This window comes from Diceros bicornis, chromosome 10, assembly GCF_020826845.1.
Source record: "Diceros bicornis minor isolate mBicDic1 chromosome 10, mDicBic1.mat.cur, whole genome shotgun sequence".
NCBI lineage: Eukaryota > Metazoa > Chordata > Mammalia > Perissodactyla > Rhinocerotidae > Diceros > Diceros bicornis.
In genome coordinates this window covers 80,603,857-80,618,572 of record NC_080749.1, presented here as the reverse complement: position 1 = coordinate 80,618,572, position 14,716 = coordinate 80,603,857, and the positions used below count along the sequence as shown (strand labels likewise).

At 39.9% G+C, this 14,716-nt stretch overlaps 1 protein-coding gene across 4 annotated transcripts in view; it reads right to left on the bottom strand.

Moving 5' to 3' along the window:
* NBEAL1 (neurobeachin like 1) overlaps positions 1–8,766 on the bottom strand; it is a 148,011-nt gene extending 139,245 nt beyond the window's left edge. For 3 of the 4 annotated variants that reach the window (XM_058549638.1, XM_058549641.1, XM_058549640.1), the window contains exons 1-2: positions 8,666–8,766; positions 7,575–7,855 (exon numbers count right to left, since the gene is read on the bottom strand). In XM_058549638.1, the coding sequence (XP_058405621.1) occupies positions 7,575–7,625 (51 nt within the window). In that variant the 5' untranslated portion in view covers positions 7,626–7,855; positions 8,666–8,766. Of the gene's footprint in view, positions 1–7,574; positions 7,856–8,610; positions 8,632–8,665 lie in introns of those variants that run through there. The other variant, XM_058549639.1, reaches the window with a different exon arrangement.
* Between the last annotated feature and the right edge of the window lie 5,950 nt (positions 8,767–14,716).

Genomic DNA, 14,716 nt, shown 5'->3' with positions numbered 1-14,716 from the left:
GTTGGAGTTAGACAATATAATTAGATGAGAAAACAAGTGGAGGCAGAATTAAAAGGGAAGAGTCCCCACTTTTTAGAGGGGACTTTCTATACGCAGAAAGCTGGATGAGGGAGCTGTTCAGTCATAAGAAGCATATATTCTCCAATGCTCTCTTCAGGTGTCGGAAAAGAAAAATGATGGAAAAAGAACCTCCAAGAGCATGGAGCCAAAAGCAATAGAAAACAGTGGCCTGGGTTGCTACTACCCAGGAACAGAACCAGAGCCAGATCACAGAACACTCTTTCTCTGAGGGTAGGGGAACCAGGCAACATTTGCCCAGTTTTCAGAATTGCGATGGACCAACGCCTCCTATGTGCCTCCCATTCTTCCTTTTTTCAAGTCTTTATTGTGGCTTTCCTATCTCAGTTTCACCACTGTATGCTGGGTTTGTAGGGGCTGGATATCGGTAGTGTCTTCTGAGGTCACAGGTCTCAGTATCAACAGAAACCACAACTGGACTTGATGTATACCACAAGATCTTAGGTTTCAAGACTGATATCATGATTGGATAAGACTTTTGGCGTTCCCAAGATGGAAGTGGATTTGGCATATGGGAGGGATATGAATCAACGTAACCAAGAAATCAGATTGTTGTAGACTAGATTGTCAGTCCCAAGTTTTTACTCCCTTGTAGTCAATTGGCCATGTAATTCTGCAATGGGAAAAGGAAGATGCAGAAAAGGCGAAGTAGCAGCAGTATGTCAGATAACAATCAAGGCTTATGTTTCCGAAACTGGGGTTCAAGAAAGTGTGGTACACAGATCAATAAAGGTCCTTGGCCAGATAAGTTTAAAAATGAAGAGTAAACCTTTAGGGCTGGCACCCTGGCTTAGCGGTTAAGTGCGCACGCTCTGCTACTAGTGGCCCGGGTTCGGATCCCGGGTGCGCACCAATACACCGCTTGTCCGGCCATGCTGAGGCCGATACCTATCTACTGGGGCTTTGGGGAAAAAAAAAGGAGGAGGATTGGCAATAGATGTTAGCTCAGAGCTGGTCTTCTTCAGCAAAAAGAGGAGGATTAGCATGGATGTTAGCTCAGGGCTGATCTTCCTCACAAAAAAAAAAAAAAGAGTAAACCTTTAAAAACCTTAAGAGTTTGGCAGTCATTTTAAGTCTGTTAAATTTAATTAAAAAATTAATAAAATGGGGACTTCCATTTTTAACATCTTTTTTCCCACTCTGTTTAGAATTACTTTGCTAAAGTTACCAATAATCTCTTAACGGTCGAATCCAATACACACTCCATAATGCTTTTCTTCACTGCTCTGCTGAATCTGACACTACTGACTACTCCCTTCTCTACTACATCCCTCTACTATCTGAGACACACATTCATTCCTGGTTTTCCTCCCATTCAAACTCCTTACAAACTCTTTTTCCTCCATTCTCTTCTTAAATGATAATGTTCTCCAGGACTCCCTGACTTTGACCCTCTTCTTGCTCTAACTCTTCAGTAATTGCCAACATGACTCTCAAATCTTTATTTCCAGCACAAACCACCGTTCTGAACTCCATTATGTGGAGTGTATCTTTACCTAGATGACCCACAGGCACTCTGAACTCACACACTTACCTGAAAACCTAGTGAACTTGTGCTAGCTAACCTGGTGAATGGGATGACCAAGTACTAGTTTCCAAAACAAAAAAACCTGGAAATTATTTTAGACTCTTCCTTTTCCCTCATGTTCCACATCTGCACATTTAAGTGCTATCAATTCTACCTTCTACCAGGGAAATTTAAATTTTGATATTCAAAAGGAAATAAGAAATTTTCATGCATCCTATCAACTTTTTAGAGCCGTGCATAAGCTTCTCAAGCCAAACACAATGGTAATATTTCTTTCCTAAGGGCTACTCCCATGTCTATTGATATAAAATATTCATTTCTTGCTTTCACATCTAACTTCCTAAAACGAACACATAACTGGTAACCACTATGACTGAGCTGCTGATTTTGTTTTGTTTTGCTTAGAGTCAAACAACATTATTTTCCTTACATTCAAAGTCATTAAGCTACGGAAAATAAAGAGCCATTTCTATACTTTGCACATACCAGAGACTTATTAAATGTGGCTTAAATTATAAAGTTTGATATATATTGGTTTATCTCACCAAAAGCTTCACTAAGAATTATAACCAAAATTGTACAAATAAATTATAATTTTCTCATTGAAGAGTTATTTGTTCATTCCATTTTTTACAAATCTATGTATAAAGAGAGGTATTTGCCTTTTGATCTGAATAAAACACCTCTAAATTCTATTTTCTTCATGAAGCAAAACTTTTATTCTGAAAAGGAAGTTTATTCTGAGCTCACTGCAAAACTATCTATTTCAGTCATATTCCAGATTTAGCAGGACAAAGGGCAACAGCAGGAAATGGAGCATCACCAAGGTCCAAAACAAACTTAGATTAGAGCAAAAAAAAAATCTCAAATCATTATTAGGATAATTAAGCACTATGCTTAAAAGCAAAAATAAAAACAGAATAAAAATTAAGACAATCATGAGCACAGTTTGATCACTACTGATAAAAAGACGAGAATATTGCCCTCTATTATCATACAACATAAAGGTAAAATGGAAGTAATCTTGATACACACACTCTCACGCTCATACATGTATTTTAAGAAGACTGATAAAGACTACATTTTTATATTTCTTACCATTACAGTGCATTTAAATACAATCAATTCATTTTTTTCTCAAAAACTTTGAGAGAGATACAAAATAGTTATTTTTTTGTTTGACAGACGAGAAAATTGAATTATAGAGAAATTAGGTAACCTGTTTTCAGGTCTTTAAGATCAGAAGCAGAACTGGGACTAAAACTTGGCTTTAATTAAAATGAATTTCCAAAAAAAAAGCTAATGACAAAAATGAACCATGAATCTCAACCCACATTGCCGCATTTCAAAACGTCACACTTTCCAGTCACTGTCTATCTTTTTACTGAGTTAACGCATTTGATACTTTCCACTAGACACAACAAAAACAACAATCTTATCAAAGAATTTGAGAGGCTCAGTTTCTTTTCTGCATGTTCTGGTGACCAACTGTAGCACTCCCAAAAGGCTAAATGTCAAACAGAAATATATCCTCATGCCTATCCAAGAGGAGTTGAGATAGGGACGTCATGATACATATATGTCTTGTTCTATGCAATATATGATTTCAAAAAAGTTAAATCTAGAGACCAAAATTGTTCTCAGCACTGTCCCTCTTACCACCAGCACATTAAGTGAAGAAATGTCAAAAGATACAGACAATATGAACTAAAATCTTTAGATATTAAAAGATAAATCAACTTGCCTTCTATACTTAAAAATACGCTCAGACAAGAAGTAGTTAACTACTAAACTGAAATCCATATTCAAGATTAAACCTGTTCAAATTAATGTTTAACTTATAAGAGCTATATGAAATGCACTGTTAATGAAATCCTTGACCCTGGGTGGGGATGACCATTTGGAGGCAAGAAAAGTTCAGACTACGTAATCTGAATTAGTAGTCTTACACACTGGTGAAAGAATCTGTAGAGAGCATGACTGTTGGGTGATCAGAAATCATAGTGCCTGTATTACGTAATAATAACCACATGAGGTTAACAAATAACCTACTAGGAAGATGCATGTTTCTAACAATGCAATTAAATCTTATTCCTAGAGGGAGAAAGTAAAAAGTTAACCTGAAAAGTTTGGTTAAAAAAACAAACTGCAAAGTTTTCTTTTCAAATATTAAGTTTAATATGTGGGGATCCATGTGCTAAAAACCAAAACCAGTAATTTATTTTAATTCTATTTAAAGGACTTTAATCACTGTTATTTAGGCTTGCAACTGAATCCAGACTAAGTAGAAGATACATTTATATATTCTCTTAGTATTTCTTTGACCAAGTAGTGTTACGCAAGTGTTATTTCTGATATAGTCCTATTTAAATACCTACTAAACTTTTATAATGTTCAATGGTAACTTCTAAAACATCACATTACATAGAAACACTATGATGGTACCTTAATACTGATGTATCGATAACACACTGTGAACACCGGTGCCGAGGTTAGCACTGGCAACAGAGGACGTCTTGACTGCCTGAAGCAGACCTTCACAAGTCTTCAAAGTCACCTTCTTTAATTAGGTACGTGTACAATGTTTGATACAGATAGCATACCAAGTGGCCAGCAAAATGATAGACAATGTTTAAATTTTAATCATTAAAGATAAACTTGATACTCAAGAAAAATAATTGGTCACCTTGGGAGGATGCTAGTAAATCAAGTCATTATTCTGAAAACAGAGAAAAAAATCAAAGATTTATTCTACCTGTCATTCTCTTTAAGGAACTGTCATCAAATAATCGATAAGGGGACATTTCTCTATATATGTTCTACTAATAAGTAAAGAAATAATAGAATTGGAATATCACAGTTTTGCCAACTCCTAACGAAATAATTAATGTATCAGGCAAAACTCACTGACGGCCAAGATACTCATGAATTATTCTAGCCTCCTTCCACCAAACGCAACGTGAATCAGTCAAGCCTCTAGATCAGCAGAGAGGAACAACTAATTAAAATCAAGGGAATTTAACCAGCAAAACCCAGACCGAGGAAAACTCTAATGTCAAAACCTAGTTTCCTCAACAAATAAATAGAAGGAATAAAAAAACGTGAGGGGGAACCTATAAGACTTAACAGACATTTTCAACAAAATATGACGTATATACTTTGTTTAAATAATGAGTCAAACAGTAGGAAAATAAGAACATTTGTGATACCATCAGGAAGGTTTGAACACTGAGCAGATATTTGATGATCTAAAGAACTGTGATTGTTTTTAAGGGGAGTTCTTATTTTATAGATACATTTTTAAATATTTATGGATAAGATCATATGTTGTCTAGGATTTGTTTTAAAATAATTCAGGGGTAAAGATAGGCATAGTGGAGGGTTACAGATGAAACATTATCCAACATGAATTGATAATTATTGAAACAAGGTGACAAATACAAAAGGGTTCACTTTAGTATCTTCTCTATTTGTGCCTGCTTGAAATTTTCCAGAATAAAAGCTTAAAAAAGAAAAACAAACTAAAAAGTTTTATATGACAATCCACACAATAAAGACAAAAAAACTCCAAGTCTCTCAGAGGTCAAAACAAATGAAAATCTTAATGGTGAGTTAGACAAGCATTCTCCCTGTACACACACACACACACCCACCCCTACCTACTATTACTTAACAAATGAGAAAACTGAGACCCAAAGAAGTCAGTCTTGCTCAAGGTCACAAAACAGAAAAGACCCCCTGTAGAGCTAAAACTGGACTCCACAATTACAAGCCCAGAAAGAGGTCTAAGTTGGAGCTAAGTTAAAAGAAGAGCTCAGCAGTCGTGAAGTAGTTTGAAGGCCCATCAAAGTCATAAAAAAAGTCTTTAAAAGTTAGTCAGGTGAAAAAAAAAAAAATCAGGTGGTTTGAAGGGCTATACGCTAGAGTGAGAGCAAGAAGGCTGGAGAGAACGAGTAGAGAACAACTGGGTATTTGGTAATCATCCTCACCAGGGGCAGAAGTGTTAAATCTACGATGCATATTTGGAGGCTACCTGAATTCAAGGTGTTTGCAGAAAAGAACATTGTTGTCTAGCTTACAAGTAGCTTACTCATGAACTGGTGAAACATAAAATCACTATCTTAATGATTTTTCGAAAACAGCTGAAAAAAATTGTAAATCTTATTAAGGGCACGAGTGATTTAAATCTTAAATATAGGGCTGGCCCCGTGGCTTAGCAGTTAAGTGAGCGCGCTCCGCTGCTGGCGGCCCGGGTTCGGATCCCGGGCGCGCACTGACGCACCGCTTCTCCGGCCATGCTGACGCCGTGTCCCACATACAGCAACTGGAAGGATGTGCAGCTATGACATACAACTATCTACTGGGGCTTTGGGGGGGGGGAATAAATAAATAAAATCTTTAAATCTTAAACATAAAAATGGGATTTATCTTCCTGTCCAAGAAGAGGCTTCAAAACCTACCCATGAAGGGCCTTCATTATTTACTTAGACATTTTCGTAAAAGAATAAGGATTCACATTCATATTAAAAGCATTAAGGATAAAATTCTGTGTATGCCAACAAACTATACTATCTTTTCAATAAGCACAGTGTCACTTAAAACATGAACTTGACCTAGAAACAACATACCTAATTAATAAGACAATGTAACCCCATTTACTTTTTGTCATTCTGAAAATAGTAAAACCTAGTAAGTCTGACGTATTTTTAAGTAAATCATTTTCAAACTACTGGGCACTCACACTAAAATGCATTTTAATTTTGGCTGACATGTGTTAGTGACTATTTTCAAAAGTGTCTGGTGAATTGGATTCCTTTTTTATTGGAAGTGTGGTCTATTTTTAAGAAGACATTTCTGGCATTAAATTACACAAGACGAAAAGCTATTTTAAAAATCCATTTTAAACATTTCAAAGTATATGTCCTTCAGCAATTGTAAGAAATACCAAAGCAGGAAGTCAAAGAAAATTCCAGTGTGATCTCTAAAATTTAATATTACAGATAGCTGAGATCACTTGTTAAATAACTTGGTCTTTAAAGAGTTGAAAGTGTAAAAAAAAAAGGAGCCTGAAGGGATAATGCAGAAATGGAAGCTAAGACTTGAGAATTTCACCAAACAGACCTCAAGTAACTTAAGTAGTAGATTACAGAGATGTTTCTCTGACCCTTGCCAGTATCTTCAAAGTAGTAATGTAGCTCCTCACTTGAAAAACATGTTTTTAAGTAGTACCTTTCTCCTCCAATAACCTAAAATCAAAGCTAACGTAAAAACTCAAAAGACAAAGAGAGGAAAGAAAATTATTTTTGAATGACAAAGCCAAAAATATTAAGGAGTCATAATGGATGAGCATGGACTTGAATCAGGCAGTACTGAGTTCCAGGCTCTGTTCTGCAACTGGATAGCCCCTTTAACCTCTGCATCAGCTTTCTCATCAGCAAAAGGGAACAATATCCACTTCACAGGATTGTTGTGAGGATCAAATGAGACAATGCTCATTAAGTGCTAACATCACGGCAAGCTTATAGTAACCACCTCAAATCAATAACCTTTTTATATAATCAATAACCTTTTTAATACAATTTAAAAGGTTAATTATGAGAAAAATGCTTAATGCCCTTCTCACAAAAATATCTCTGTCCTACTCCCACTTGTGGGAGACAAAGAAAAGCACTAACAACATAAAAATATTTTATTTTTCTCCTAGGGTCATAGTTTTATTTATATAATTTTGGGATCACTGAAGACAAATATCAAATAAAAACCACACCCTACAGTTTTTAATAGTATGCAAATATTGTGTATGTGTTTGAACTTGAAAAAATGGAAAACAGAAAATCCCGTGTTTTTAAATTTGGGGTCACTACTATGAATAAATATGCTATTATCCATTAAATAAATTGATAAGCCCAGCCACAAAATTTTATAACGAAGTATTTTAAAACTTAGAAATAAAAAGGAAAGCATTTACCTTTGTACAATAAAGCATCCAAAGTTCAAAGAGCCTCTCTCTGGATGCCATTCTGGCTTTCACTCTGGCACTTTAATTTTTCCTCAAAAAAAAAAAGTTATGTTCAAGACCACAGCATGTTCATTTTATTTTCCAAGTTTTTCAGCCGTTACAGTAAAGCTCAAAGCAGTAGGGAAAACAAAAAGAAGTGAAACAACGGACTGTCTTCTGGTCAATAAAACTCAGTTTCAGCAGTTACTCCAACTTATCTTCATCAGTGGTAGTTGGGCAATTAGATAAATCTGTGAAAGACAAAAATACGCAAAGGATTGCTAGAAAAAGAGGCCATATTAAAAGTCCCAGATTTATCAGAACTAGAGATTTATCTCCTTCACGTCCCACAAACAACTCGCTAAGCTTTCACACTGATTGATTAGATTTCATAGAAACTTGTGTTTCAGGAAGACATCAGTCAGAATCCTCTGGGGCAGACTCATAAAGATCAGTACTTATGACCAAAACTGCGTCCAGTGATGACAGACGGCAAGACGCCCTTCCCACTCAGACGTTTTCTATAAACATAAACAAAAAGCACACTAGGACTGACATATTTCAAAGACGCAGACTCGCCTAGAATCTTCTAGCTGCTTCTTACAGCTAGCCGGGCATGCTGGTCGTGTGGCAGGGCAGGGCAGGGCGCGGGGAGGCGGGTGAGGAATTCCTGGTTTGTTTGTGCGAGCACTCCTCGGAGTGAAAGGCGACCTGCCCACCTGGCCCGACCTCGCCATCCAGGAAGCAGAAAGGAGCACGCCCGGCAGGGAGACAGCGGGAAAGGCTCCCGTCTGGCCGGGGACCTTTAAATTGCCTCCCGCATCCCCGACAACTGAGACAGGCAAACTTAAGGGGCCCCAGCCGCCCAGAGAAGCTCTGGCAATGGGGCGCCGCGAGCTCGGCGTCCGCGACCCGCCGTCCACCCCGGCCCGGCCGCCCGGACACACCCGGTCCACCTTGCCCCTGGCCGCCCGGCACGCCACCGCGCCCTCCCCCCACCACGCACCCGGCCCTCCCATTTCTGCCACGCGGCCCCTCTTCTCACGAGCCGCTCCCCTCACCGCGCTCCCGCCGGGGTCGCGCCGCCACCAGGCCAACGCCAAACTCACTTGCCTCGCCCCCCTGCCCAGCCGCAGCCCCGTGTCACCTCGCAGCGAGGAAGCGGGCGGGAGGGGGAGGCGGGCGCGAGGGCCGGGAGGAGCCGGGGGCGGGGCTGTCCCCCGGCTAATCCTTCTGGCCTCTAAGGATTTACTCGGCCCCGGGGCAGTCGCGGTTCATTGGTCGCGCAGGCCCCGGGGGGCGGGGAGACCTGAAGCCCCGCCCCAGCATTCCTGCGCAGGCGCAGTCGCAGTCGACCCGGCTCCCGCAGACCTGGGGTTGGCGCCAGCCGGGGCGCTCAAGTCAGTCACACCCCAGCTGGACGTGCAGGGGGAGCGGCGTGCTGACGTCCACGCCCCGCTGCTGCTGCTGGGGCCGGGCAGTCGTAGCGTTCGGCTGATGGCGTCATTTCCGGGAATCGTCTGAGGGCGGGGAACCTTACAGTGATGACTGAAGGGGCTTTCGTTTTGATTTCTTGTTGTAAAGAGGGGATTGGTCCCTGGAGTATATATTGTAAAAACAGGCAACGCCCCTTACACCCCCTAAAATCCTTTCCCCTAATCGTGTTTGTGCCTCGTGCTTTTCCTGTCGCTGAGCATCAAGTACAAAGGGCTTGTTTTACCCCACTGAAGACTTCAAAAGGATTTTGCTCCTTCAGGAAAGAAACAAAAGGAAAATGACTGCATTTACTAGATATAGACAACTTGGGGGTGTTTAAGGGAGAAGGGAAGACACATAAGAATAATAACCTTTGGTACACTTAAACATTTTTAAAACTTTTACTGTGTAAAATTTGAAGCATATACAAAAGTAAACTACAGTTACCTGCTGCATAACATGTTTTGGTCAACAACAGACCGCATATACAACTGGGGGAAAATAAATAAAATTATAAAAATAATAATAATAATAATATTTCATGAAATGTGAAAATTAGATTTTGTGTATGTGTGTGTGAGGAAGATCAGCCCTGAGCTAACATCCATGCTAATCCTCCTCTTTTTGCTGAGGAAGACCGGCCGTGAGCTAATGTTCCTCCTCCTTTTTCTCCCCAAAGCCCCAGTAGATAGTTGTATGTCATAGTTGCACATCCTTCTAGTTGGTGTATGTGGGACGCGGCCTCAGCATGGCCGGAGAAGCGGTGCATTGGTGTGCACCCGGGATCTGAACCCGGGCTGCCAGTAGCGGAGCGTGCGCACTTAACCTGTAAGCCACGGGGCCAGCCCTGAAAATTAGCTTAAATTCAAGTTCCAGTGCTGTAAAGTTTGTTGGAATGTAGCCATGCCCATTCCTTTGCTATTAATATTTTCACTCCAAGATGGCCGAGTTGAGAGTAATTTCGAGTACGAGTTGTTTGCAAATTATGCCTTTCAACATCTCTCTTTGGTTGTCTAGCAGACATGCAAAACTTAACATGTGAAAACTTCAGGGGGAGGGGGTGGAATTTCTCTTGCTTTGGGATCCTTCCTTTTAGTAATTAGCAACTGCATTCTTCCAACTGCTCAGTCCAAGAACCTAGGAAGTATCCTCACCATCTTTCTCATATTCCTTACATTCAATCTAATCCTTTCCCCTATACTTTCAAAATATATCCGGAATCTAATCATTTTTCTACACCACCTCCACTACCACCTTGACGTGTATTACCACTAAATCTTTGCTGGATGGTTGTAATAGGCTTCCAATCTGTCTCCCTGCCTTTGCCTATGCACTCGCACCACCCATGGATTATTCTGAACATAGCAACCAGAGTGATCTTTTAACACAGAAATAAGATGTCATTCCGCTACTAAAAACCCTCTGATGGCTTCCCATCCCACTTAAAATAGACAGCAAGGGCCTGTGTTTTTCTCCCACACTTCCGTCTCTAACTTTTCCAACTATTATTCTGGCCTTCCCTTATTTCACTCCAGACACATGGCTTCTTTCTGCTCCTCAAATTCACAAAGCACACTCCAGTCTCAGGGATTTTGTATAAGCTGTCCCTCTACCTGGAATGCTCTTTCTCCAGATGTTCACATACAATCTTCAAGTCTCTGCTCAAGAATCACCTTGTCTATTGGTATAGTCTGAATGTTTGTCTCCTCCCCAAATTCATATGTTGACATCCTAACCCTCAAGGTGTTGGTAAGTAGGAGGTGGGGCTTTTGGGAGGTACTTAGGTCATGAGGGAGGAGCCCTCATAAATGGGATTGGTGCTCTTATAAAATACGACTCACAGGGCTCCCTAGCCCTTTCTGCTATGTGAGGATACAAGGTCTGGGACCCAGAAGAGGGCATTCACCCAACCATGCTAGCACTCTAATCCCGGACTTCCAGCCTCCAGAACTGTGAGAAATAAATTTCTGTTTATAAACTACCCAGTCTGTGGTATTTTGTTATAGCAGCCAAAACGGACTAAGACATCCATGAAGCATCCCTCGACTCTTCTTTAGAAAATAGCATCCTCTTTTCTCCCTTCCTCTATTTTTCACTGTAGCACTTATGAGCTGACATATAATTTCTTTGTCCATTGTGATCCCCCTCCAGTAAAATGTAAGTGCCATGAAAGCAGGGACTTTGTCCACTGCTATACCTTCAGATCCTTGCATAGTGCCTTAGATACAGTTGGAGCTCAATAAATATTTACAGACTATTTAGTGAAAGAAATAAATTTTCTTTCTTTCCTGTTTCACTATCTGTCTCTGTACTATCCCACCTCCAGTTTTCTTCCCACTACAAACTGTTAGTTTACAGCATGTTGGACTCGTCATAAGAATAGCACTATAAAACATGAATTTAATCAATTTGTAAATTACAGCAAAAATAATAAACATGTTGTCCATAAACAAAGGTAATAATATTGTTGTGCACATTGCTTCTCAAACTTTCAAGTACATGCACATCACCTGGGGATCTTGGTGGAATGCGGATTTTGATTCAGTAGGTCTGGGATTCAGTGGGGCAGCAGCCTGTCGAGCTCCCAGGTGATGTCAATGGTGCCAATCCAAAGTCCACATTTTGACTATTAAGTTTCCCACAGTTAACAGGAGATGCATTTTGCTTTGTTTTGGAGGCAGTACTGATAGATTTGCATGGATTCATCCATCTATTCTGATCTTCTTCACCTTCCCCTTGTGAGTAGTGACACAGCTACTGAAGAGATGTAGTCTTTGACCAAAAAACCAAGGCAATTGCTACATGTAGGCACTGAATTCTCAAGTATGACATTATTGTAGTTACAGCTAGGAAGAGATAAACACATTATCTGGGATGACACACGACTGTTCCTCCCGGGACACAAAGGATGGCAGTATTTTATTTTAGTGTCTACATCATAGCGGCAGGTCTCAGCTTCGCCACCAGTAAGAAGACTCCAAGGCACTGACTTACCCTGGTAAACTCACAAAGGACTAATGCATGTAACCAGTGTGGCAGGTCCCTCCTTTCTGTCCCATAAAGGGTCTCTAGCTACGCACTGAAGAGGAGAAAGTCAGGGAACTTATCCATAGTGTCTCTGAGGAATCTGCTTGTTGATTCTCTTTCCCACCTAATAAGTCTAATAATTGGGTAGGCTGGTACCCATCACACTTCTGTGAACAAGGATTATCTCAGTCTAGTTCTCCTTTCCCTTTCCCCCAGACAAAATACACACTGGATTGCAGAGGAGGATAAGCAGTTCTTTTGCTGAAGGTTTCAAGTCTCCTGAAACTATAAAGAGTCAGGGGAGATCAGGAGTTACACCTCTGTTTGGTTAATTCCTTTCCTTATACCACATACAAGGAAACTATCACAATACCTCACTGCATAGGTTTAAATAAGATGTGTCTCCTGGACAATCCTAGTTCCCTTAGCTCTCCCCATTCTCGTCAGTTTCCCATGCTCCCCTCCCCAAAGTCCTATCTTTAAGCTGCTCACTTGGAATGACCCCATTATCCTCACAGAATAAGATGTGGGCCCCAGCCCCTTCTTGAGTCTGTAAAATTTTGTTGTATTTAGATGGCACCTAGGTGTCGGCTAGATGCCAACAGTCTTCCTCTGCTGAGGCCTCTGATGGCTCCCAGGAGTAGGGAAATGCTTTGGTTTTATGAGTCGTAAACAACAACACTTAGGTGTCTCTCTACCAATGAAGCTATAGTTACTTTTTCTCCAGACATACCTCAACGTAAACACATTTGCCACCAGGAGAACACATTTTCTTAATAAGACTGTCACCCAGCAGCCTTCTAAAATAACATGGCCTTGTCATGTTAAAATCATATTTCTGGCCTGATTTTCATGACAAAAAGCATACTCATGAACTGAAATGGCCCTGCCTAAATCCACTGGATGGTGCTATGCTTAAACAGTTTCTCATCTGATGGCAGGGTTAGAAGTTTCAGTTCACCTCACCAGATATAACCTTAGAATGTTACTAAATTAACACCGAAAATTACATCTGCCAAGTCAATTGGACTACTCACGTCTCTCAGTCAGGGCATTATCTCCCCATAGAAAGATTTACATAAAGAGGTAAGTTATAATCTCAGAGTTACTTTTTTATCATGATTCAGAGCAAGTAAAATAAATAGATTAACTTGATAAGTAGTGATATCGTGTATAATAAACTGCATGCACTCATTCCACTATGGGCAATCTGCCAACCAAAGCAGATACTCAATTGTGTGAGACAGAATACAGCTTCCTTTGGACAGAGCTGGGGACATATGACAAGTGTTTGCTCTTTGACCTCCCCCTTCATAAATTCTGTCCTGAACATCTCCCTTCTGTCCATATCTTTTCAGTTAGCCTGGCTAGAAGCTTGTCAATTTTATTGATGTTTTCCAAAAAAACCAGCTTATAGTTTTATTGATTTTCAATATTGATTTCCTGTTTTCAATTTCATTGATTTCTGCTCTAATTTTTATTATTTCTTTTCTTGCTCATCTTTTTCTAGTTTCCTAAGGTGGGAGTTTAGCAGATTGATTTTAGATCGTTCTTCTTTTCTAATATATGCACTCAATGCTATAAATTTCCCTCTAAGCACTGCCTTTACCACATCTCACAAGTTTTAATAAGTTGTATTTTCACTTTCATTTAGTTCAAAATATGTTTTATTTCTCATGAGATTTCTTCTTTCACTGTGTGTTATTTAGAAGTGTGTTGTTTAATTTCCAAGTATTTTGGGATTTTCTAGCTATCTTTCTGTTGTTAATATCTAGTTTAGGGGGCCGGCCTGGTGGTGCAAGCTGTTAAGTGCGTGCACTCCGCTGCAGCGGCCCGGGTTCGCTGGTTCAGATCCCGGGCGCGCACCGACGCACTGCTTGTCAAGCCATGCTGTGGCGGCTTCCTATATAAAGTGGAGGAAGATGGGCACAGATGTTAGCCCAGGGCCAGTCTTCCTCAGCAAAAAGAGGAAGATTAGCAGATGTTAGCTCAGGGCAGATCTTCCTCAAAAAAAAAAAAAATATATATATATATCTAGTTTAATTTCATTGTGGTCCGAGAGCAGACATTGTATAATTCTTATTCTTTTAAATTTGTTAAGGTATGTTTTATGGCCCAGAATGTGGTCTATCTTGGTGAATGTTCCATGTGAGCCTGAGAAGAATGTGTATTCTGCTATTGTTGTGTGAAGCAGTCAATAGATATTAACTATATCCAATATGATATACTTGAAAACAGCTAGTTGAAAACAGCTATGTCCTTATGTCTGCCTGCTGGATCTGTCCATTTCTGATATATTTGGAGTCTCCAACTATAATAATGGATTCATCTATTTCTATCAGTTTTTCTTCATGTATTTTGATGCTCTCTTGTTAAAAGCATACACGTAAGAATTATGTCTTCTTGGAAAATTGACCCCTTTATCATTATGTAGTGCTCCTCTTTATCCCCAATAACTTTCCTTGCTCTAAACTTTCCCTGCTCTGTCTGAAATTAATATAGCTATTCCCACTTTCTTATTTTTTTTTGTTAGGAAGATCAGCCCTGAGCTAACATCCATGCCAATCCTCCTCTTTTTGCTAAGGAAGACTGGCCCTGAGCTAACATCT